Here is a 22619-nt window from a genome sequence, read left to right as displayed (position 1 = left end):
CTGTGTTTTTTTCATTATTGTGTCCTAGATTTTGAAACCAATAAAATATGTTCTGTCACTTCAAAAAAACTACAAAATGATAAAATTAAAAGCTCAAAAAAAGCTTATTAGTTTTTGCAGCGCTAATTTGGGTCGAATACATATTGAGATACAAAAGGTAAATGAAGAGAAAGACTTAAAATGAACCTCAAGGGGCGCATGTTTACACCACCACAGACAGCCAGACCACGCTGAGATCCCTGCAATCGTACTGCCTGGAGTCTCTGTTGACCTGGGAGTGCCGTAACACCATAAGGCAACTGGCTAGAGGCAATGAAGTGCCTCTACTATGGTTACCACTGTTACCAGGGCACTGTGGTGTTGAAGGAAACGAAAAAGCCGATGGACTTGCAAAAAGTGCATCAAGGTTAACACCTGCTGGACCTGAGCCTTTTTGTGGACTAGGATACAAGGCAGCGGTCCAAAAAACGGAGTTGAATAACAGGATAACCCACTGGACAAACACTCCTGGACTTACTCAGGCCAAGAAATTCGTGATGATTTCACCTACCTCTGCCAGAAAGCTCTTGAGGCTGTCACGAGTTGAGCTTCGGGTGATGGTTGGACTGCTGACGGGGCACTGTCAGTACAAACATCATTTGTACCGTATGGGAAAGTCAGCAGATGAGATTTGCAGGCTCTGTGGATTAGAAGCAGAAACAGCTGAACACATGGTATGCAAGGGTCCGGAGCTGGCTGGCCTAAGAACCATTCATTTGGGGAAGCTGGTCCTGGATACCATTGAGGTAACGGCGAAGGCCCCTAAGGATATTGTCAGTTCATCAAGGCCATTGACGACTTCCTTGGGTTTACATGAATGAGTAGGGTAGGGAAAAAAGATCTACATGGTCGCAGTTCCCGAAAGACATACCGAGTCACAACGACCTCAGTTCAAATAATAATAATGAAAGGGGGGAAATCCTAGCACTTCACTCATTAAGTCCCTGACCTCATCAGTAAAAACACATTATGAATCAAACATTCGACTTAAAGCCAAATTTATTTCCTTCGAGCAATTGTACGACAAAATCACCATGCTCCTCTATGAAGATAAGATATGTTTATGGCAGGCAACATTGAGTTGCCATACTGACAATTCCACCAGTGACACCGGAATGCAACACAACAATATTCGAGAGAGGGTGCACCTTAAGACTTGGCTAAGCACTTGTCACCGAACACTGCTGACTGGATAAAATACCTTCGGTACCACATGAGCTTGACCGCAGATTTTCAGACGCCATCTATTGAGCTGAACATATATTTCCAAATAGCTGAAGAAGAACAGTTCAGAGCAAGCCTGTTATTAGATATTAGAAAATAAACGAACAGCTCATAATCGAATAAACTTTTATTGTGTATACTGTATTATATAGTTGTCTTGTACTACTAATCGACGACCAGCTTCTGCTAAAACGATAATCAAGTTGTTCTTGGTATAAAAACTGTAAAAGCCAACTTAAAACTGCATTCGCCCATTCACTCAATTGCTGTTATTGGTGTCCCCTTGTTGAGCATTTTCTCTGGTTCTCCTCCTACCTCTCATCGCTGATTGTCTGGCTTCTGCAGCTTGCTGGATGGCTTTTCTAGCTGCGCACTTGGTCGCAGCCAAATCATTCCTAGCAGCGCAGAGCTCGCCGCACAACTGCTGTAATTTGGCTCTCGCAGCCTCTATTTCCTTCACTTTTTCAGCCAGCTGCAACCTAAGGAGATCTAGAGAGGATCTCTCGTTTGCGCCCGAACCCTGAGCAAGCTGACCCGCTGTGGCCAAAAGCTTCACGAGAGCATGTGCCTCGTGAGATGTCCTAGTCGCACTGTTCGCCGTATTTTCCAGTTCTATTTTGCTGGCTCTTTCTTCCTGAACTGCAACGAAAAACATCTATGTAGAAAAATAGGGCAAGATACTACCGTCGAATAAAATCTCAAAGTAATAACAATCGAGGGGTCTCCAATGAGAGGTTTCATTTTGAATAGCTTGCTATCTGGACAGTTGTACTATTTATTGAAGCTGTCTTATTTTGACATTTGACACTTGAAAACTACGCCATTGCTAAAGATGGAACGAGACAAGCTCGAAAAACGCAGTGAAACTGTTAAAATTCACTACAAACATGGTAAAAAATTCACAGTAAGGCCCATTTTCACCACGGACATCTACGTTCATGAGCAGAATTATCGAATTTGGGACGAATGGATTGCGTTACTGAGCTATGATTAATGCTTGCCGGAATTGGAAGATATTGATGTGAACGACTTTAATTTTCAACAAGCAAACATTCGCAATTCTGCAAGAAAAATTTTCTTACCTTGTTATTTCTCGTCTCTTCGAGAAATAACAGTTGACCTCCGAGATCTTGAGATTTAACACCTTTAGACTTTTTTTAATGATACGTGAAAGATAAGGCTCCACAATAAATTCAAGATGTTAAATATGCAATTCGTGAAATTATCGAGGACATACAGCCGCAAATGCGCCAATTGGTCATGGAAAATTTTGAAAAAGATATGGTGCGATATTATTTTCCATCGTTAATAGCAAACCTTCTTCTTCACAATGAAAAAAAGCATGCATTGATTTCTCCCAAAATATGCTCGTTTTTTTTTAATATCAAAATGAAACCTTTTCTTGGAAAACCCTTCAGATAGATGGACATATACGTCATTTTCAGTAAACCCTAAGATATTTCACTGAATTCAAAGATTCCTCGATGAAGATCACACTTCTTACATCCAACGTGAATGAAGGGTTTGTTATGACTCAATAGATTGAAGTAAATAACTAGAAATATCTGGAAACACTACAAATTCACGAAACAAACGATGACAAATCGCGGGGAAGAATGCAAAAGCTAGAGTTTGAGCAGGTAGCTACAGAAAATATCAAATATTCTTATCATACATTCGTGAACGAAGGAAAATATCGCAAAGACAAATTATGCAAAATTTGATTATTATACAAGATTCATTCAAATGAATAGTGTTTTTTATATATTTCGGGCTTACAGTTCCAAGGTGGATGAAAATCCTTCTCTTATCACTATGAAGATATGGAGAAAAAGAAGGAGATGCACTTCCTATTATGCAACGATATTTATGATTGACAGAATCGTTTTATCTGATCAAAAAGGCGCCTAAATCGATGATTAATTTCAGTTGGAAGCAGAAGTTATCGTTGAGGGAACTCACCAAAAGAATTAGATTAATTAATTAGAGATAATTAATTGACCCGTAGTTTCCGAAAAAAAAATGGAAGTGATGCCACGTGTTTAATAAATATAAACAGATTGGAAATAAATCTTAGATATCTGTCTGGTTTGTGGATATTACGAAATTGAAGTTCAAAAAAAAACGAAGATAATTTCAATGAAAACTGGAATATCGTAATTACATCATTCCTCAGAATGAATTTTTTTCATTTCAACTATTGAATCTACAAAAAAAGTCTGATATCGACAAGAAAACATTTACTAGTTATACAATCAGCAGGAGAACATAATAACGAAAAAAAGTTATAAAAGCGATTACGTATATAGGTGTCTAGGTATGTGGTCTCCAAGGGTGCAATTCGCACATGAATGATGAGCGCTTAAAAGTTTCCTGACCACGTCAGTCGAGAGAAATGTTTGAAGTTTTTCCTCAAAATCGGTAGCAGAACCTATAAAACTACAATATACCAAAAAGTTTAGTATCAGATTCCTTTTTACAATTTTTTTAACTAAAGCAAAATAAATTCTGGAGGAACGGCACTGTTCCAAAGAATTTATCACTCTGTAGAACTTCAAATTGGAATAACTTTGCCAAATTCCAGTTGAATATCTTGTGTTTTGCAGATGCAATGAGAAAACTTAAAAAAAAATCAAACTTCAACACCCTATATCTCGACAACAAAGTGTTAGCGGGTCCATGTTTATACGAGTTTTTCTTCTTGAATCACCCGGAGAAACTCTCATATTCATTTGTATCCTTAAAGTAATCACCGAAACTCAGTATTTTGCTCAGTATTTGGTGGGACCAGCTCGGCGTAGTGTATTATGAATTGTTAAAACCGACTGAAACAATTACAGGCTATCGTTATCGAACGCAATTGATGACTTTCAGCGGAGCTTTGAGAAACAAACGACCGCAATAAAACGAGAGACATGATAAAGTGATTTTACAGCATGCCAATGCACAACCCCTTGTCGCGAAAGTGGACAAGACATACTTGGAAACGTTGAAATAGGAAGTCCTACCCCACCTGCCGTACTCTCCAGACGTTGCTCCCTCGGACTATCACTTGTTTCGATCAATGGTACACAGCCTGGCTGACCAGCGCTTCCGGTCTTATGAAGAAGTAAAAATTGGATCGATTCGTAGATCGTTTCAAAAGATGACCAGTTTTTTCAACGACAATACTTTGAATCATAAATGTATAACCAGTTTTTCAAAATAAAGCCTCGAATTTTGAAAAAAAAAGGCGGAAGAAAAGTTGTACGCCTATGTAACAATTTCAATTACAAGCCAAAGTGGCCAAAACTAAACCTATTCAATTCAAAATAAGAAGAATCCGATCTGAGATTAAATCCTACCTATTGTTCTCGCAGCTTCCCTTTCCCTGTGTATTTCGGATAGATACGTTTCTTTACCGGCCAAAGCTGCTTGCGCCGCTTTTGCAGCCTCGACAGCTTTATCAGCTAACTGTTCCTTAACTTGATGTGCAGCCTGCTGCCCTGCAGGAAGTTGGGCATCGTGAGCTGCCTTTGCCTCTTCTGCAGCTGTCACTGCAATATTACTCGCTACTTTACTATGAGCTGCACTATTACATTTCACTCTTACTATAACACTTAAAAATAGGCAGAAAATTGCCTTTTTGTACATTTTTGATAAGTTTCCAAAAAGTCAGTATATTAATGACAACCTCAAACAAAAAACATAGAAGCTTAATTCGATCAACATCAGGTATAGCCGTTGTTTTTAGGGCTACTTTATTTTTTTCAGTTTCTCAAAATATTCAGTTCGGATTTATTTTGTTTATTGGAAGAACGATCTATTTATTTGGATTTTATAATTTCATTATCATATAATGCTAATCTGATGAGATTAAGACTGTCCAACCGCTCTCTATCCACAAGTCTTTGTAACTGAGTGGTTAGAACTTAAAGTTAGTAATATTGAGAGATCCGCACCGTACAGATTCAGGCAACTAGAAAGAATATATTTTCACTACAAAAATTATGAAAGTTTTGCAGTCACAGTACTCAAAACTAAAGCAATTTCTCGGCCGGCAATAGTGAAACTGGTAGATACTTTTGAGCTACTAGGACAAGTAAGTGATGTGAAGAATTGAAACCGTGTGCGTCGCTCGAAAACAACTGAGAATATTGCAAGAAAAGTTTCCTGGCCTTGTTATTTCTCGGAGAGGTATCACAATTGGCCACCGAGATCTGATTCAACACCTTCAGTTTTTTTCTTTGGAGCCATGTGAAAGATAAGGTCTATGACAAAGCCACTTGGCTGATATTATTTTCCATTTGCCATGTTTATGGCATACCTTCCTCTTTATCAAGAAATGAACATCCATTGATGTCTCTTAAAATATATCTACTTATTTTCTGCAATATCAAAATGAAACATCTTATTGGAAAACCCTATACCTACTACATTAAGAAAATATTAAAACAAAACAAAAATTAAGGAAGTAGGTATATTTCTCTATCGTCTGTCATATAACGGGTGTTTTTTTTCGAGGTATATAACTTTAAGTTGGCATTACTGTTCAAGATGGCGACCGATTTAACAGCTGTCAAGTGATTTATTCTCACTTCGGTTTGGCAATTCATCATGAATAGACTCACGCCTGAACAACGCTTGCAAATAGTGTAATTTCATTTCGAAAATAATGGTTCTGTGCGGAAGACGTATCGCGCACTACGTCCATTTTATGTTGTTTAGCGATGAAGCACACTTCTGGTTGAATGGCTACGTCAACAAACAAAACTGCCGCATTTGGAGTGAAGATAATCCTCAAGTGTATGTCGAAACACCGTTACATTAAAAAAAACTGACTGTTTGGTACGCTTTATGGGCTGGTGGAATCATTGGTCCGTACTTTTTCAAAAACGATGATGGCCTGAACGTTACAGTCAATGGTGATCGGTATAGAGCCATGATTACTAACTTTTTCATTCCTGAATTGAACAACCATGATGTCCAGGAGCTGTGGTTCCAACAAGACGGCGCAACATGTCACACAGCTCGTGCCACAATCGATTTATTGAAAGACACGTTTGGTGACCGCCTAATTTCACGTTTTAGACCTGTGGATTGGCCTCCCAGAACTTGTGATTTAACACTGCTAGACTACTTTCTGTGGGACTATGTAAAGTCATTAGTTTATGCGGATAAGCCACAAACCCTTGACCATTTGGAAGACAACATTCGCCGTGTTATTGCCGATATACGGCCACAAATGTTGGAAAAAGTCATCGAAAATTGGACGTCCAAATTGAACAACATCCGAGCCAGCCGTGGCGGTCATATGCCAGAAATCATATTTAAAATGTAATGCCACAAGATTATCTTGCGGATAAATAAAATTCATGTCAATCGAATAATCCATCGTTGTTTTATTGCAATTTAAAGTTCTATAGCTCTAAAAAAAACATCCTTTATTTGTTCATATACTCGAATCTATTGTCCAGTCAAGTTTCCCAACTATTTTTATAATTAATTTGTTCCATTTCAATTATTCAGACGAAAAATTTTTCAAACACAATTTTTTAGAAGAAATAAAATAATAATTGGATAAAAGAACCCATAATTTTTCCTCTTTATTTCTATCTGCCAGTTCTCTTCTTATCCTCTTAAATCAACCAATTTTCTCCTAATCATTTCAATAGAACATTCCAAACACAAGCAGGAGGGATTCTAGTAAAAAAATCTGGAATTTTCCCTCATTACCTGGAGTAGGCGAGCCTTATTGATTGGTAAGGTAATAAAGCACAATAATAAAGTGACATCTCAGGTCTGGAGATGACCGTGGTTGTTATGGATACGAATTTACACAACTCCGACGTGCAATCTTCATATAAAACTCGATCTCGAAGAAAACAAACGTCTTGTATTTCGTGATCCTCAGGTTGTCTCGCAGTCACCGGATAGTCTGATTATAACGTTCGAAACAGACTGATGTCAAAGGTTAAATTCGAATAGTGAAGCTTAGATAAATCTTAATTGTCCAATGATGCATGTAAGACGTTCAGTTCCAGTGTATCGCTAAGTAGACCGGCTGTCATGACTCCAATTCGTACAAAATTGAAATTTTGAGTGAATGATGTATCGCTTCTTGACAAAAATCCATCAAAGATTGTGCGAAAAAATGTACACTTTTGACGATGTAGTTGCTTTTATGTATTCGCCAAAACATCCTTCTAGCTTAGGTGTGATTCGAATTTTGTTTGGTGAGTTTCTTTAAAAGTTTTCATTTGAAATTTCATACAATAGTTAACATCACCCACAACTACAGGTGATGTTAAAATATTCCATTGTTACGATCAGTATATAAATATTTTTCCCCAATTAGATATTTAATTCCTAGTTGTTTTACTTTATTCTCATATTTATTTCATTATTTTCAACTTTTTCGTTTGATTCACTATAAAAACTGTTTTCTTAGTCGTTTCAATTACAGTTTTATATTTGTATTTTATAATTTTATATATTCCTTATCTTTCAAATTTCGTAGATCGTTTTCTTGTGCTGGTATGATGAATACCAACCAATTTTGTAACAGATTTAATACAAATAGCTTCTGACAAAACTATGGATAACATTCTAACAGGTTCTTGAAAATATTCAAGAATAAAATTCTTCAACCCTAACTGAAATTTTTAAGGTTTATATTTCGGTATTTATATCATTCGAAAATTAAGAGAAAATCTTGCATGCAATACCGAATTTACTAGCAGAATTTTCGAAAATTCTTTTTTTCCTTTGGAGATTCGGTTTCAAAGCCGGTTTATATAGGTGTCCCGAAACTATGGTGCTAAATTAAAACAAAAGATTATTCGCCTTGAAAAATAAATAAAACTTTCCTGATATTTATTTTATCAAATATCATTCGTATGAAAAGGTTGAATATAAAAAATTAAAAGTAATTTTCATTTAAACTTCCGCAGTTTTAGAAATTTTTTTATTAAATTTGAAAGAATGTTTGTGTTCAATAGGTGCTTTATTTCTAACAAAAAAGCACATTTTCAGTTGCCACCAGTGGCGTAAAATAAGGTTATCATGGTCCCTTTACTCACTCATTTTTTACGCCACTGGTGAAAACTGCATTTTCGCTTTGTGCATTCAATTTTTTGTAAAAAATTTATAATAAATTATGCCAAATTGAAACAGAAAATTCTTTTTGAAAAATATATAAGACTTTTTAAAAAATTTTATCTGAGATCAGAAGTAAAGACTTCACAGAGTAATATTTTTTATATTTATTTATATTAAATGATCTTCATCAAGAATAGACTGTTTGTCGTTCTATAAAGGATTGTGCATTTTACGTATGCCTACTTACAGACGCTTGGGGAATTTATTATTATCGGGAGCCGCCGGGACTCGAACCCGGCACCTTGTCGCATCTCGGTGAGTGAGTCTACACTCTTAACCTATAGGCCACCGAGTGCTGTGTTTATTGTTGCTATGTGGAGCTTTATGAGAAGCCGCCACAGGATATTTGTAATTTCGAACGATTCCAAAATTTTTTGTGTTTCCAGGGTTACTCATGATGCTGGATTTACCGGAAGAGAGAGGAGGTGCTGATTTATTTATTAGATATGGACATCCTAAAAATTGTCATTTTCCTCTATTTGATAGCATAAAACCTCTCAGTTACGAATTAATGTCCGTATTATATGGCATAATGTGGCTTGGTGAGTAATTCATAAAAAAAAGGCTATAATATTGTAGGAACTACACTAAGGAGCCATAAAATAAAATCATCTCAAACAAATTAATAAAATGAGTTCTTTCAAACATTAATTATATCTAATTCATTTTTTCATACCTTTTGATCTCGAATTATTTCAGGAACTCTTGGTATTATGTTAGGACTGCAATTCCGTCTGTCTGTACTTATGTTCGCCGTGCCCTATTGGTACATATTCCTCCTGGACAAATCTTTCTGGAACAACCACACTTATCTCTATGGACTGGTTACTATATTACTACTTGGATCATCTGCCAATCATTACTGGTACTGTTTTTTGTCTAGATTGATGTGCGAAAATTATATTTGGTTCATTTGTCGACACTGATTAAGGTAATTTGGAACACCATATAGCTTGAACTAGTACTTATGAACCAAATACTGATACTGTTGCGTAGCAAACAATATCTTCACATATGTATAGTTGCAGCTAAAGGTTAGAAAATTGAAGAAAAACACAAACACAAGAATGTGGTGAATAAATTCTAAGATATCGCACTTTTGAAAAATATTTCAAATAATGAACATTTGGATGCAATAATTATCCTTTGAACTGTAGTGACTCTGTCTGTCCGAGAGGTGGCGTTATGGGCGTCGCTCCACACTTTAGTATGGCCCCGGCGGGTTTAAGGGAGCCACAGCGTTGCAGCAGAGTCACCTCTCCACATTATTAGGCGGTTCAGAAATGGTACAGCTATCTGTTCGAAAAACGAGTTCTCATAAATTCAGAATTTCTTTTAACTTAGGAAAATGCTTTTTTGTCACCCTATCAGCATTAAACACCTTATATATGTAGTTAATCCAATCCGATGAATGTGAATTATGTTTTCAGGTCTTTGGATGGTTTATTGAATAAAAAAATTCGAAATAAGTTCGTACCCAACTGGAACTATTTTATATTGAAATTCCAATTTTTCATGCTGTACTTCTTAGCTGGTATAAAAAAAAGCAACTGGGAATGGCTGGAAGGCTATGCTATGAACAACATGGGACATCATTGGGTTTTTATACCCTTCAGGTAATTCTCAACATAAAAATTTTATATCTGACAATTATTTCCAGTACAATTTTTTTCACCCTTTCTGAACATAATAGCTATATGTATAACATAAAAAAAACGAGGAAAAACTTACGTGAAGTCTGGAACTTTTGAGCGCTTGTCATGGCGCATAAATGACGAGAGCTCAAAAACTCCTGACTCCACAGATTTCCCCATTATGTTTAAACTGGATAAACATACTTACTGTACATTACAGAATTTTTCTTACTCCCGAACAAGTTGATTTCCTCGTTATTCATTGGATTGGATGCATCTTCGATTTGGTAATTGGTTTCTTAATCTGGTTGGAATTCACAAGACCTGTTGCTATGGTGTTATGTACATTCTTTCATCTAATGAACTCCAGAATGTTCAGTATAGGTCGGTTTGAATTTCGGGAATGAAATTGCAAAATTAACACTTATGGTTTTAGGGTTGTTTCCTTATGTCTGTTTGGCTACACTTCCGCTGTTCTGTGAAGAAGATTGGCCAGAGAGATTTCGGAAAGCATTAATTGAGAGAAAACCTTCTTCTGGAAAATCAGAAAATAATGTTTGTTCGAAAGAAACTCCTGACGTAAAACCAAATATAACTTGGAAAAAGAGATTAGTGGTTTGTCTGTTACTCACACATTGTACTATACAAACTTTTTTGCCATTCTCCCATTCAATAACAAAGGTGAGTAAGAAGACTACAAAAAATTAATTAAAAGATGAACCATTTTTGTTAGAAAATTATTATTGGAAGCCTACAAAGGTCTTCATATATTGTCTGCTCTGGTACATGATGAATACAGATAGCTACATGCAGTAAAAAAATCATATTTGGGGAAATAACTGTATTATATGGCCACCATATATCAAAATTTTTTTATTTTACAGGGGTATAATAATTGGACAAATGGATTATATGGATATTCCTGGGATATGATGGTCCATGGTTGGGAAACTAACCTTGTGGTAGTCAAAGTCGTAGATAATAATTCAGGAGAAGAATATTTTTTGGATTCAACAGCATGGACCTTAAATGAAAGATGGAACAAACATGCTGATATGTGTGTCCAGTATGCTCAGTGTGTTAAGGAAAATTTAGCAGGTGATTTGAACAAATCAAAGTAATTGACTAAAGCGGGCATCTTGATGCTCGAAAAAAACTCAAACTCCAGCACCCTGTATCTCTAAAACAAAGCGTTTGCATGCTCATGTTTATAAACTTTTTTTTCTTAAAAAGATCCAAGGAATCTGACATTTTCGTTTGTATCTCCAATTTAGGAACATCTTGTATAACATCCTGCTTTAATGTCCATAAAAATATTTAGCTTTTCTCGAATATGATTACATCTGTACTAAAAATAACTACTCTTCAGATCACAGTCCAGAAATATCCAAGAATATTTCCATATACATCGATGTTTGGTGTTCAATGAATGGAAGAATCCAACAGCGAATGTTCAATCCAAACTACGATTTATTGAAAGCAAATTGGTCAGTTTTTGAAGATGTAGAATGGTTGTTGCCACTACTTTCAGAATATAGTGGCTTTAGGAAAAAGATATCGAAAATTTCAGAAGATGTCTATTCTTGGTCGAATTCTTCGGAAGTTATATTCATCAGTGATTTTCCTGGTAAGTAGAAATAATTAAACAATCATTTTTTTCTAATGGATTTGTTCGTAGGTATGAATTTCGAAAATTTCGTCAACCCGGAATTGAAAAATGTGTCCCTTGAAGTTGTGGAAGGTAGTGTTAGATATGAAATCGAAGATAATAAAGATGTGAAAATTTTGAATAAGGGCGAAAGAGAACAAATTGAGGTTGGAAAATTCCACAAGATATTCACCATTAGCGAAAAACCATCATTCTTCATGTATACCTACATGAATTCTACTAAGGATATAACAGATCAAATAGAAACTGAGAAGCCTAAACTGCGTTATACTATGTATTCTCCATTTCCACTGCTTGAAGATGTAAATCATAGGGTTGAGTCTTTTAAAAAAATGTTTAGTCATATTTATAATGGTTACCAATATGTAATAAAGAATGCTTACTAAAAAAAATTTTTCTTCAAAATTCATGACACATTATCTTTTATCATTAAATAAACCCATAAATTTTTTTTAATGATGCAAAACAAACAAAAGAGTTTTGGTGTGTTGATTTCATTATTTTCATATGTATATTATTATATACCCATTTATATTTAACGTAAAAGGTTATAATTGAACCTGAGTGCCTTGGCCTCAGAAATCAATTGCCAAGGTTTTAAAAAAACACAAATTGATAAATATAATAATATATTTAATAAAGTCGCTACAAATCACTTTGAATGAATAAAATAATCTATAAAATAATAGGGAAAATACTTTGAGTACTATTTACATCATATTGCATTCTAATATCTAGAAAAATAGAATATGTATAGAATTTGGCAAGTTTTAGAAAACAATGGCATGGATAATAATAATCATTATTAAAAAAGAAGTTAAGTAATAAAAATTTCAAGTCCAATATTCAACATATTTGATATTTTATCTACATTGAATATTAAAGAATTTATTTTAAAATAAGGAATAAATTCACAAATTTCCTAGTCACAGCTCCTGAATAATTCAATTCTGAAAAAAGTATAATGAATAATAATATTTTGATCACTATATGTTCCAAAATGGAATAAATTGCTTTTTGATTATGTTAATAATTTTTTGGTATTCCTCTAAATTCCTAAAAGTGATTATTGTGAGAATCAGCACCACTAGATCACAGATTCCAATCATTCCATTTTTCTATCAATTATACACTTTGTATAATAAAGTATACAACATTATTGCTTTGTTTCTTGAATGAAGGATTAATTATTTCATTTTCCTTGTTTTCTTAAAATGGACAAACTACTTTGAGGATCGGCTAATGAATACGTTTCTGGTTCAAATACTGGCGGGTATTCTAAACCTGGATAATCAGGATGTGGTGCAGCAGGCAATGATGGTGGTAATGCAGGCTCGGATACAACAGGAGATAAATTTGGTATGAGATATGAATTATCTTGAAGAACGATCTGCTGAAAGAAATGAAAGATCTACTAAAAAAACTCCTAATCAAAAGGGTACAGATCAAACATGATGAAAATAGACTATTCAACAGATTTTTCAAATCTTCTCGATTTATTGAGTGATATTCATCAAATATATAAAAGGTGGATATTTTAAATGAATATTTTTAACTTATTCAAAAAATGAAATTCAAAGATTCAGACCAAATGCAATTTTACTCAATTTGTTTTCATCACTTAATAATAATTTGAGAGCTTTTTCATATTTTTCTGTGTCAAATAACCTATTCCCACAAATTTTTTTATTATTATTTAAAAAACAGACATACCTGAGTAGCTATTGGCCAAGTAGCATCTAAGGGATTACTTGTGTTACATTTTTTGAAAATTGCTCTGTGCAGCTTGGGAGACCCTAAGAATGTCTTTTCTTTTTTTTGATCACTCTGCTGTTTTCCAAAAATCTGCTTCAATTTCCCGGATGATTTGCTTGACTTTTCATCAAGATTCAACTCGAAAGCAAATTTTGGTCTCGATTTTGGATCTTGAGTTAAAGGTAGAGACATCGGAGTATATTGCATGGCAGATTTCAACTTGATCCTACTTGTTGAAGAATCAGATATTTTGTGATATCTTGGAGTATCAAAAAATAGAGATTTTTCAGACTTCGTTTTTTTATCAGAGGAGGAAAAACTGTGTTGTTTCTTTATCTTGGTTTTTTTGGAATTATCAACATCTATAACAAAAGAAGTTAATCTCTTTTTAGAAATTATCAATATTTATAATGTTCCAAAATAATAATCTTCAAAAATACCCACTCAACATTTTCTAAAATAGTGATCCCAAACTGTTTTGGGGTAATGAACCAAAAACAATCAAAATAAATTAATTAATGATGGAAAAGTTTCTAATTTTCAATCAAGCAGTCACTTACTTCCAAGAGAACGGTTTTGAGCAAATTGTACAGTTTCCGTGATGGTTTCAGGGCAATAAATCATTTCATAGGATCTCTCTCCAAACTTCGCTGAAGCTAAATTCCGATCTGAAAAATACTGAATGCCTGTATCTTCCTCTCTGTATTTTTCTTGTAACTTATGCATTCTTGGTAAGGAACTGTTCATTTTCTTATCTGAACCTTTTGTTATTTTGGGATATGTGGCAGTCTTGTTATCGTATTCAATATTGCTTTTCTGATTTTTCTTCAAAGAACCCAATCTCTTTCCAAAGCAAGAACTACTTGACTCACTGCTGGATTCCGGGCTTTCTTCTAAATGATTTTTGGGATAATATACATTAGAACTACTAGTTTTATCAGACTTGTATGATTTTTTATGTGATGCTCTATCCTCTAATTTGCCATCATCCTTTTCTTTTTTGTCTTTAGGCCGAATGGGCACTTCCCCTAAAATTATAAAAAGTTATTTTACTCGCCCAGAAATATTCTATGATTAATTTTGAAAGTCAAATCAGCCTACCATAAACAACATCAGGCTTGATCAAATTTAGGTTGATTGGGGCAGGATCTTCAAATGCTGCATGAGGATTCTTCTTTCTTTCTTCAGTCTGCCTTATCATGAGTTCTTCAAGAGTTACAAATCCAGCCAAATTGTCATTATGTGGCTTGTATGATTTTTTTATATATGTTGATGGCACTATGAGATCGTGAGTATTGCACAAACTAGGATTGCTAGCATGAATATAATTTGTTGGTTTGCTTTTCTGCAATAAAGGCAATCATCTAAATGATTATTGTAAAAAATTAAAAATCACTGAAGTGAAGCAGGACCTTCTGCGTGATTTTTTAATTTCGTAATTTTGTATGTTTTCACGAAATTTTATACAAACATTTTTGCTTCAATATATTTAATTCAGTATTCTGAACACAAACTTCCTGGTCTGTATTGTGGCATTCCATGGAAACATAAAATGATGTGATACTTTCAATTTACCACTTTATTGCAAACATTTTTTTTAGGCAATAAAATTCATATAAAAATGAATGCATAGGACTTTTTTAAAATATGCTATTATACAGGGATAGAACTATTAAGAGGGCCACTATAGGGATATCGAAAACCGTTAGAAAGACAAGGTGGCTTAAATTACAAAAAAGTTGCGTTATTTTTGGATGAGTGTGTTGATGTGAACAGATCCGAAACATCTCCAAAAAACTGAACATCGACATTTTCCAATATAGAGACTAATGGTGTCTTCAGATTTTTTCCGTTTCCCATTGTTTCAGAGACGTGATAGTCAAGTGATGATTTCACATAACAACTCTTCAAATTTGCGTATCTAGACTCGATATTTTTGTAATGTGTGATACATTGTTGAATTCGTAATTTTTTTCTTTATCACCTCATAAGGAAAAACAAAATGGCTTCCATAAGAAAAAAAATTGACTATCGCGTCTCTGAAACAATGGAAAACAGAAAAAATCTGACGACACCATTAGAATCTCTATACTGGATAATGACTACAAACCGAATTTCGTGAAGTTATCTCCAGAAACAAATCAGTTATGCAGAAAAAATAAAATCTCGATTTTCAGTTTTTTCGAGATATCTCGGGAACCATTGGAGATATTTTAAATCTGTTAACACCAACACACTAATCCCTAAATAACGCAACTTTTTTATCATTTAAGCCACCCTGTATCTCTAACGGTTTTTGATATCCCTGTAGTGCCCCTCTAAATAGTTCTAACCCTGTATATCTGCACCAAATCATGGAAGAACATTTTATGTCAAATTGATCTTATTGAAGTTCACAATTTTTTGAAAATGAATGCTGCTTCTTGACATGAACTAGACAACCCCCGAAAATTTCGTCCTTTTTGTGTTCTGTGACATCTTGACATTTCTTTGACCCTCCCTGCAAATAACCGAGTAAAATCTAAATAAGTTAGTCCTTTCTTCGAAAGATAATCTTTGGTTCAGATGACTGGATCAGAAAAACTAACTAACCTAACCTCAAGTAATAATGTTTTCAATAAATCATAGAAATAAGCATTTTTTTAAACACTTATGCTATTAGTTTCTAGTAAGATGTCTAAAATCATGGTGAATGCACTCGTCAAATTTTTAATGCAATGACATTCGACCAAATTGAAAATATTAGTTTTAGTTCGTGGCGGCGCCGCAATGTCATACTTGTCATTTCCGTTGGTTTTGATTGGATACATTAATTAAAACCCGATACTGACCAATCAAAAGCGATGTGTAATCGAGTATGATCGTGCAAAGTCGTGAAACAAAACACGAAACGTTTACTGGAATGAATTCAAATATTTGTAATAGAGAGAGAGAGTTTATTGGTATTTCAATTACAAGAATTACTTCCATAGATCATAACTATAATGAAAGATATTCATATAGGTACATAATGGCACAAACCTCGTAAATAATAAATAACAAGAATCTTAATTTGTTGATAGCGCTACCTACAGTTGACATAACGAAGCTTAACTAATATTCTCAAAATTGGCAAAACAAAAGCTAATCAGTTCATACACGTGGTTTTTAGACATCTTAGTTACTAGCTTATCACAAGGCAGTCAAAGTATCTTCACAGAACACCATAAAAATCAATGGCAACAAAATATTTCTGAATATTAATTTTCAATTAAAAAAACTCACCATCGGTAATTTGCTGACGTTATCTGTTATACTAATGTTGGGCACAGGATCTACAGAAAGATTAGGGACACTAATATTTTTCATATGTTGCTTTTCCATAGGAGGTACAAAAAATGGCACATGTGAAGTGAAATTTCCAGTAGTTACACTCTCAGAGTGTGGTTCCGTAGCTCTGATCTTTCTATACGACCTGAACTGGGCAGTTGGTACAGGAAGCGCATTTTTAGATTGACTACTAGATTTATTGAAGAACCATTTCCTGTCCAAGCTCGTACTTCCATCCTGAGTGGCATTAGAACTTTTTTTTGAGGAAAATTTTTTCAAAGAACCAAATTTTTTCAGAGAATCACTGTTTTGCTTTTCCGAATTTTTGGATTTTTCAGTATCGGAATCATCGGTTTCCGAAAAGAGGATTCCATCATTCGTTTTGGAATTTTCCGCCAATAACGTTGCAGCAGTTATCAAATCTATCCAACATTGGAGCGTTTCATGATCATCTGCAGAAAAATAGAATACTGTTCCGGTATGATAAACTTTGAAAGCGTTTGTTCTGGATTTGACCTAAAATACAAATATAACAGAAGATATTGACAAGTCCAATGGAAAAACAATTCAATTTCAATACTATTTCGGTAAAGAAATTGAACGATTTTGTGAAAACGACAATTTATTTTCAATGCATCATATTCACCTCACTAGCTACAGCAACAGTGAAACCAGAAAGGAAAATCAAACATGCTGCCCTTGGGTCATCTTTAGATTTGTAACCATAGAGACAATTTCCCAATAGCACGAACCATCTTCTTTCCCAACTGACATTCTGTGTTTGTTTCATACGCAGCCTCTGATACAACCAGCCTTGGATATCTGGTGGACTCAAATCATTGACAGTGACTTTTCTTCTCTCTGAAAACACATATTCCAAATGAAAATATGTAAAACTGGATAAAATATTAAAACAAAGTTATTTCCACTAATCTTTTAATGTTTGCAACAATTTCCCTCAAATGAGGACCTAACCTAACCAATATGGGTATGGTCCGTACATCACCTTGGTTACTATGGTTAGTAAGTTGGTGGTCCGCATATGTCAAATTCCTCAAAAACCGGTGACTATTTCCCCAAACTTCGGTGAGTTATCTGTCACCAGAGCAACCGTACTTTTATTCTGGTTAGGTTCGGTAACCACGCCCACTCCGGTTGGCAGATGTCATTTCAATTTTCAGATTATTGTTTATGGATATTTTCCATTACATCTAACACTCACAAACTTTATAATTTTACATATGAAACAAATACCCTTCAGAGCCATTAATAACTATTAGTTATTTACAAATTAAAATAGATCAACCATTTATAACCTCCAAAATTCTGTCAATGAAAAATTTAGTTGACCATTGACAAGTGTCCAGTTGTAAATACTTGGTATTGGTTACTATAGTTAGAAGTTGGTGGTCCGTAAATGTCAAATTCCTCAAAAACCGGTGACTATTTCCTCAAACTTCGGTGAGTTATCTGTCACCAGAGCAACCGTACTTTTATTCTGGTTAGGTTCGGTAACCACGCCCACTCCGGTTGGCAGTTGTCATTTAAATTTTTAGTTTATTGTTTATGAATATTTTCCATGACATCTAACACACACAAACTTTATAATTTTAAATATGAAACAAATACCCTTCAGAGCCATTAATAACTATTAGTTATTTACAAATTGAAAGAGATCAACCATTTATAACCTCCAAAATTCTGTCAATGAAAAATTTAGTTGACCATTGACAAGTGTCAAGTGGTCCGTAAATACCGAGTTGAATTCCCAATCGTTCAAGACCATTTCTAGCTCAAAATTTAAAAATATCAACTTACTTGCTATAAGATTCTTCCTCTTCGGCTTGCTCTTCGAATAAATCATAGCACGGATCATTGAATTGGTAGGGGATACTTTATCACTTTTATTGATTTCTAACATGGAACTGTTCTTATAAGAGGGAGGCTCGTGATCATGCATCTCCATTCTTGTTTTGTTCAGAGGTGTAGATACACTTTTGGGTTCAAATTGTTTACCTGATTTCTCTTCAGGAAACAACTTATTGTCATTTCTCGGAATAAAAGTCTCAGTATTGTCTTCTTTAAGAGTATTATGTTGAGATAAGTTATGTAATTTAGTTTCAGGAAATTCAAAAATTCTAGGGGGCGCTCTTGGCGGTGTGTTAACAGATGGTTGTACCGGTTTTGCCATTTCAATAAAACTCGTTGGCTTCGGAGAATCTGCTGGATAGGCAGGTTTATGCAGGTCAACAATGCCGAATGTTCTGGAAGAAAAGACTGCTTAAGAAAATTGATTTCTTGTAATACAGACAAAAATTAATATTCAATATGACTCACCTTGGTGGCGGTTTAGGTGGTAAAACATCTTGTTCTTCTAAAAACCAATCAGTAGGTTTCTCGGTTTCAGAAGGTAACAAAGCCAATTCATCATTTCCAGTCACAGTATTTGATGAAGAATCAGGCAAGGAAGGAGGCAATTCAGTTAAAGATGTATCCAATTTATTATCAATTGATCCATCTTTATCTATTGATTTAGTTTCATTAGTTAGCACCTCTTTTGATGGACTTTTCTTTATAGTCCTCAATTCTGTTATTTTTATCTTTTCAGTCTTTTCATAGCTTCTAGTTATTTCACTTATTGTTTCTGTTTCGTTAATCGTTTCACTTTCACTAAACTTAACTGCCTCAACTACGGTCTCTATTTCTTTCTTTATTGTCGTATTTTTGTCTTCATTCTCTGAAAGTGGATAATTTATATTATTAAACTGTAAATATCGAATTATATTTCAAATTAACTCACCAATAGTCAATTTTTCATTTTTTCCTACATCCTCTTTCAAAACTTCACAAACAGGCTTGATTTCTTCAGAAATATCATATGCAGGAGTACTGTGACTCTTATCAAGTCTTCCTCTGAGTTTTGTGGTGGTAATAACAGTTGTAATACTCCTTGGAGGTACAACCGGTTTTGTCAAATTTTGAGTAATTTTTCTCACTTGAGATCTGGGCAAAACTTTGGGCTTTTGTTGAATGTTTGTGCTGGTTTGTGCAGATTGCTTGTCTAATTTCTTGATTATATCATGTACATTAACCTTCACCTAGAAAAAATATTGTTTTTCGATAAATTTTTCAAAATTGAGATATTTCAACTCACTTCATTCAAAACATCGTCTTTTAAAGATCGAGTATTTTCCGTTTTTATATCCTCTTCTTTGTCTTTCGGAGATTGTTCATCCTGTGGCAGTGGTGGAGGAGGAGGGGGTGCCAACTTGCTTGGTTTTGATTTTATAGATTCAATCAATTCTTCTACGATTTCCTTCTGCCATCCAGAAGTCATACTAGATCTATCAGTCAATTCTTTTCCTTCATCAATAAAATCTACACTAGCTTCATTAACCCCACTTAAACTGTTCAAACTCAAACTTTTTTCTTCGTTCAAATTGCTATCAGGAAGTTTCAAAGATTTTGCCGAGTTCAGTTCTATTTTTTCATCATCAAAATTCACTCTTTTGGAGCACTTTGATTTCTTGAAAGACGATTTTTTGGAAGACAAACCAATAACGGTTGTTGGACGAGGACTTAATTCTAGGCCTACACTACAGGAAGCACTTTTATCACGAAGGCACTTTGAATCTTCTTCAAAGTTTGAGTTCGAGTTAATGTGATTTGAACTGGCACTTGGAGTTGCAGCTTGATTTTTCAGCATTTCCCGACACTATAAAAAAAAAGTAAAACAACAAAATAAACTTAAAAAGCTCATATTCGACCTAGGAGTCTTACCTGTTCAATAGAGAAGGATTTTAGCATACTAGTACTTGTACCACCATTGAAAGTATTTCTTCTCTGTAAATTAGAAATAGGTTTAATGGGGTACAACCTAGTTCCACTGTCAATTAAACTGTCAGGAGGTGATTCAGTATCGCTATAACTTTCACTGATCTCATTTCCTGAGTCCACCGGATCATCCACTGGTGGTATCCTGAAAGAATGTCAAATTATTACGAAATACTTTAATCGAGAAATAAATATTACTTTTCAATCCTCAAAGGACGAAGATCTGGAATTGGAAGTAAAACTGGTGAGGGAAGACTTTCATTCCATCTTGAGTAAGGTTGACCCCTCTTTTTACTTGGTAGCCTGTATGGTTTCATATAAATTTGACCGTAAACTTTGGTGTGCCTTGGCCGCTTTTTCAAAGTTAAAACAATTTCTGGTGGTGATTCTTGGAGAAGAAACATAACGTTTTTTCTTTGCCAACCGACAACAGTCATATAATTCACCTACAAATATATTTCAGAAATTATTAAATACAAATTTTCATTCGATAAACACTTTCAGAAAAACTTTTTTTATATATATATTTTTTCCAAAAGTGAAAATACATTAACAATTAAGTGGAAAGTACCTGTACAATTTCATCCCCTTCTTCAATTTTGGTACTAGTGTGAGCTGGTGAACCAAACTTGATGTCTGCTATCTGATGAATTGCATGATTGCTTGGCAAGATAAAGAATCCCAGTTCTTGTTCTTTCTTTTTCAAAGTAGCCAAATCCAGTGATGCTGGCTGTAATATCATAGGATCGGATATGTCCTGTAACAATAAAATTCTCAAAGTATTTCAACAAGAACTTGTATATAGATAACTAAAAGTTACTGATTATTTTGAGTATACTCACTTGAATAATATGATCTGCCATTTTGGTTAGTTTTTCACAAATCCTTCTAATAGTAACTACAGGCTGTTCTGAAAATATATCTCTATGTGCATTTGTAGCCATCTCAAATGCTAACTGGAGCATTTGAGTTTTACAGTCCATATAGTCCTTATCACCAGCAAAGGGAGCTCTAAAAGATATTTACATTCAATATATGAATAAAAAAAACAATATGTTTTGTCTTGATTCATGAACTGGCCAAAATTAAAGAAATTATAATATTAAATTCGTAATACTAAAATTGGTGAATTACTTACCTATCAAGCCAAAATACCAATGGTTTGATAGCAGATATAATATTGTGGACATCAGATAGAGTCTGAGATTTGAAAGGTCTACAATCATCTTCAACTGTTAATAATTCTCTATACAATGAGTTTGCCGCACAAGATAATTTCAAAGCTAGTGTTTGTAAATTTTCCTTATCTAATTCATAATGCTAAAATATTAAAAACAATTAATGTCATGAAATAAGAAAAAATCAGCAGTACTTACAAAATGTCTTAAATGTTCCACAGCCTCAAGGATAATTTCTTGGTGACCAAGAATTTTAACACCCAAGTGTTCAAGATCATCAGCTCTAAGATTAAGTAGCTGTCCTCCTGTGACTCCATTATTCAAAAATGATGTCGTATAGTGGGATACAGCACTATCTAAACCTGAAAATAAATTTTGAAAATCACATGAAGCTATTATAGGTTTGAAATTTTTCTTCCACTACATAATATATTTTTCAACTTATAATGAAAACAAAAAGCAATTTTGAATACATATAAAGAACTGAAAAAGTTTCAATTTGGTATATCAACTCAAATGATTATTTCCGTTAAAAAGTGATAAAAATTATTTGAGATTATCCAAAATCCTGTTCAAACTTGTAGATCATCAGTCATACATTCAAAATAGAAAAATACCTTTGAGCCAATCAGTCACTTGGTCCACATTCCAATCTCTCACATTAACGTATGCCATCCCAAGGAAAAAGTGAATTATTTAATGCCGACAACATTAACTTTTGCTTCTTGAAAGAATTGAAAATAAATTCAAACTTATCTCCTAGCTTTTGTTGATTAGATTAGTTTTGACACTTCCGTCTTCAAATATCCATCATGTTAGTATGACGCATAAGGTTGA

At 34.2% G+C, this 22619-nt stretch overlaps 3 protein-coding genes across 4 annotated transcripts; 1 reads left to right on the top strand and 2 right to left on the bottom strand.

Annotated features, from left to right (window-relative positions):
* Positions 1–1372: 1372 nt before the first annotated feature.
* Positions 1373–4950, bottom strand: LOC123677918 (uncharacterized protein CG45076-like). Its single transcript, XM_045614657.1, has 2 exons — positions 4608–4950; positions 1373–1902 (listed from the first exon to the last, which is right to left on the bottom strand). The coding sequence occupies exons 1-2, from the start codon at positions 4894–4896 to the stop codon at positions 1523–1525; spliced, it is 669 nt and encodes a 222-aa protein (XP_045470613.1). The 5' UTR covers positions 4897–4950; the 3' UTR covers positions 1373–1522.
* Positions 4951–7142: 2192 nt separating this feature from the next.
* On the top strand, positions 7143–12142 carry LOC123677517 (vitamin K-dependent gamma-carboxylase). The gene is made up of 9 exons (XM_045614083.1): positions 7143–7478; positions 8790–8945; positions 9103–9268; positions 9834–10019; positions 10258–10421; positions 10474–10718; positions 10922–11135; positions 11407–11664; positions 11716–12142. The coding sequence occupies exons 1-9, from the start codon at positions 7349–7351 to the stop codon at positions 12090–12092; spliced, it is 1896 nt and encodes a 631-aa protein (XP_045470039.1). The 5' UTR covers positions 7143–7348; the 3' UTR covers positions 12093–12142.
* Positions 12143–12318: 176 nt separating this feature from the next.
* On the bottom strand, positions 12319–22613 carry LOC123677516. Of its 2 annotated transcripts, none has more exons than XM_045614081.1 (17): positions 22400–22613; positions 21981–22144; positions 21743–21924; positions 21447–21615; positions 21176–21361; positions 20803–21050; positions 20551–20749; positions 19925–20485; positions 19571–19868; positions 19108–19507; positions 18589–19034; positions 17417–17631; positions 16726–17286; positions 14563–14806; positions 14022–14489; positions 13420–13823; positions 12319–13099 (listed from the first exon to the last, which is right to left on the bottom strand). In XM_045614081.1, the coding sequence occupies exons 1-17, from the start codon at positions 22455–22457 to the stop codon at positions 12899–12901; spliced, it is 5004 nt and encodes a 1667-aa protein (XP_045470037.1). In that variant the 5' UTR covers positions 22458–22613; the 3' UTR covers positions 12319–12898. The 2 variants fall into 2 exon arrangements, with proteins under 2 accessions (XP_045470037.1, XP_045470038.1); XM_045614082.1 differs by having other exon boundaries at positions 12319–13096.
* Positions 22614–22619: the final 6 nt, after the last annotated feature.

This window comes from Harmonia axyridis, chromosome 4, assembly GCF_914767665.1.
Source record: "Harmonia axyridis chromosome 4, icHarAxyr1.1, whole genome shotgun sequence".
NCBI lineage: Eukaryota > Metazoa > Arthropoda > Insecta > Coleoptera > Coccinellidae > Harmonia > Harmonia axyridis.
Note: the sequence above shows the minus strand (reverse complement) of the source record. Positions and strands in the feature narration are given on the sequence as shown.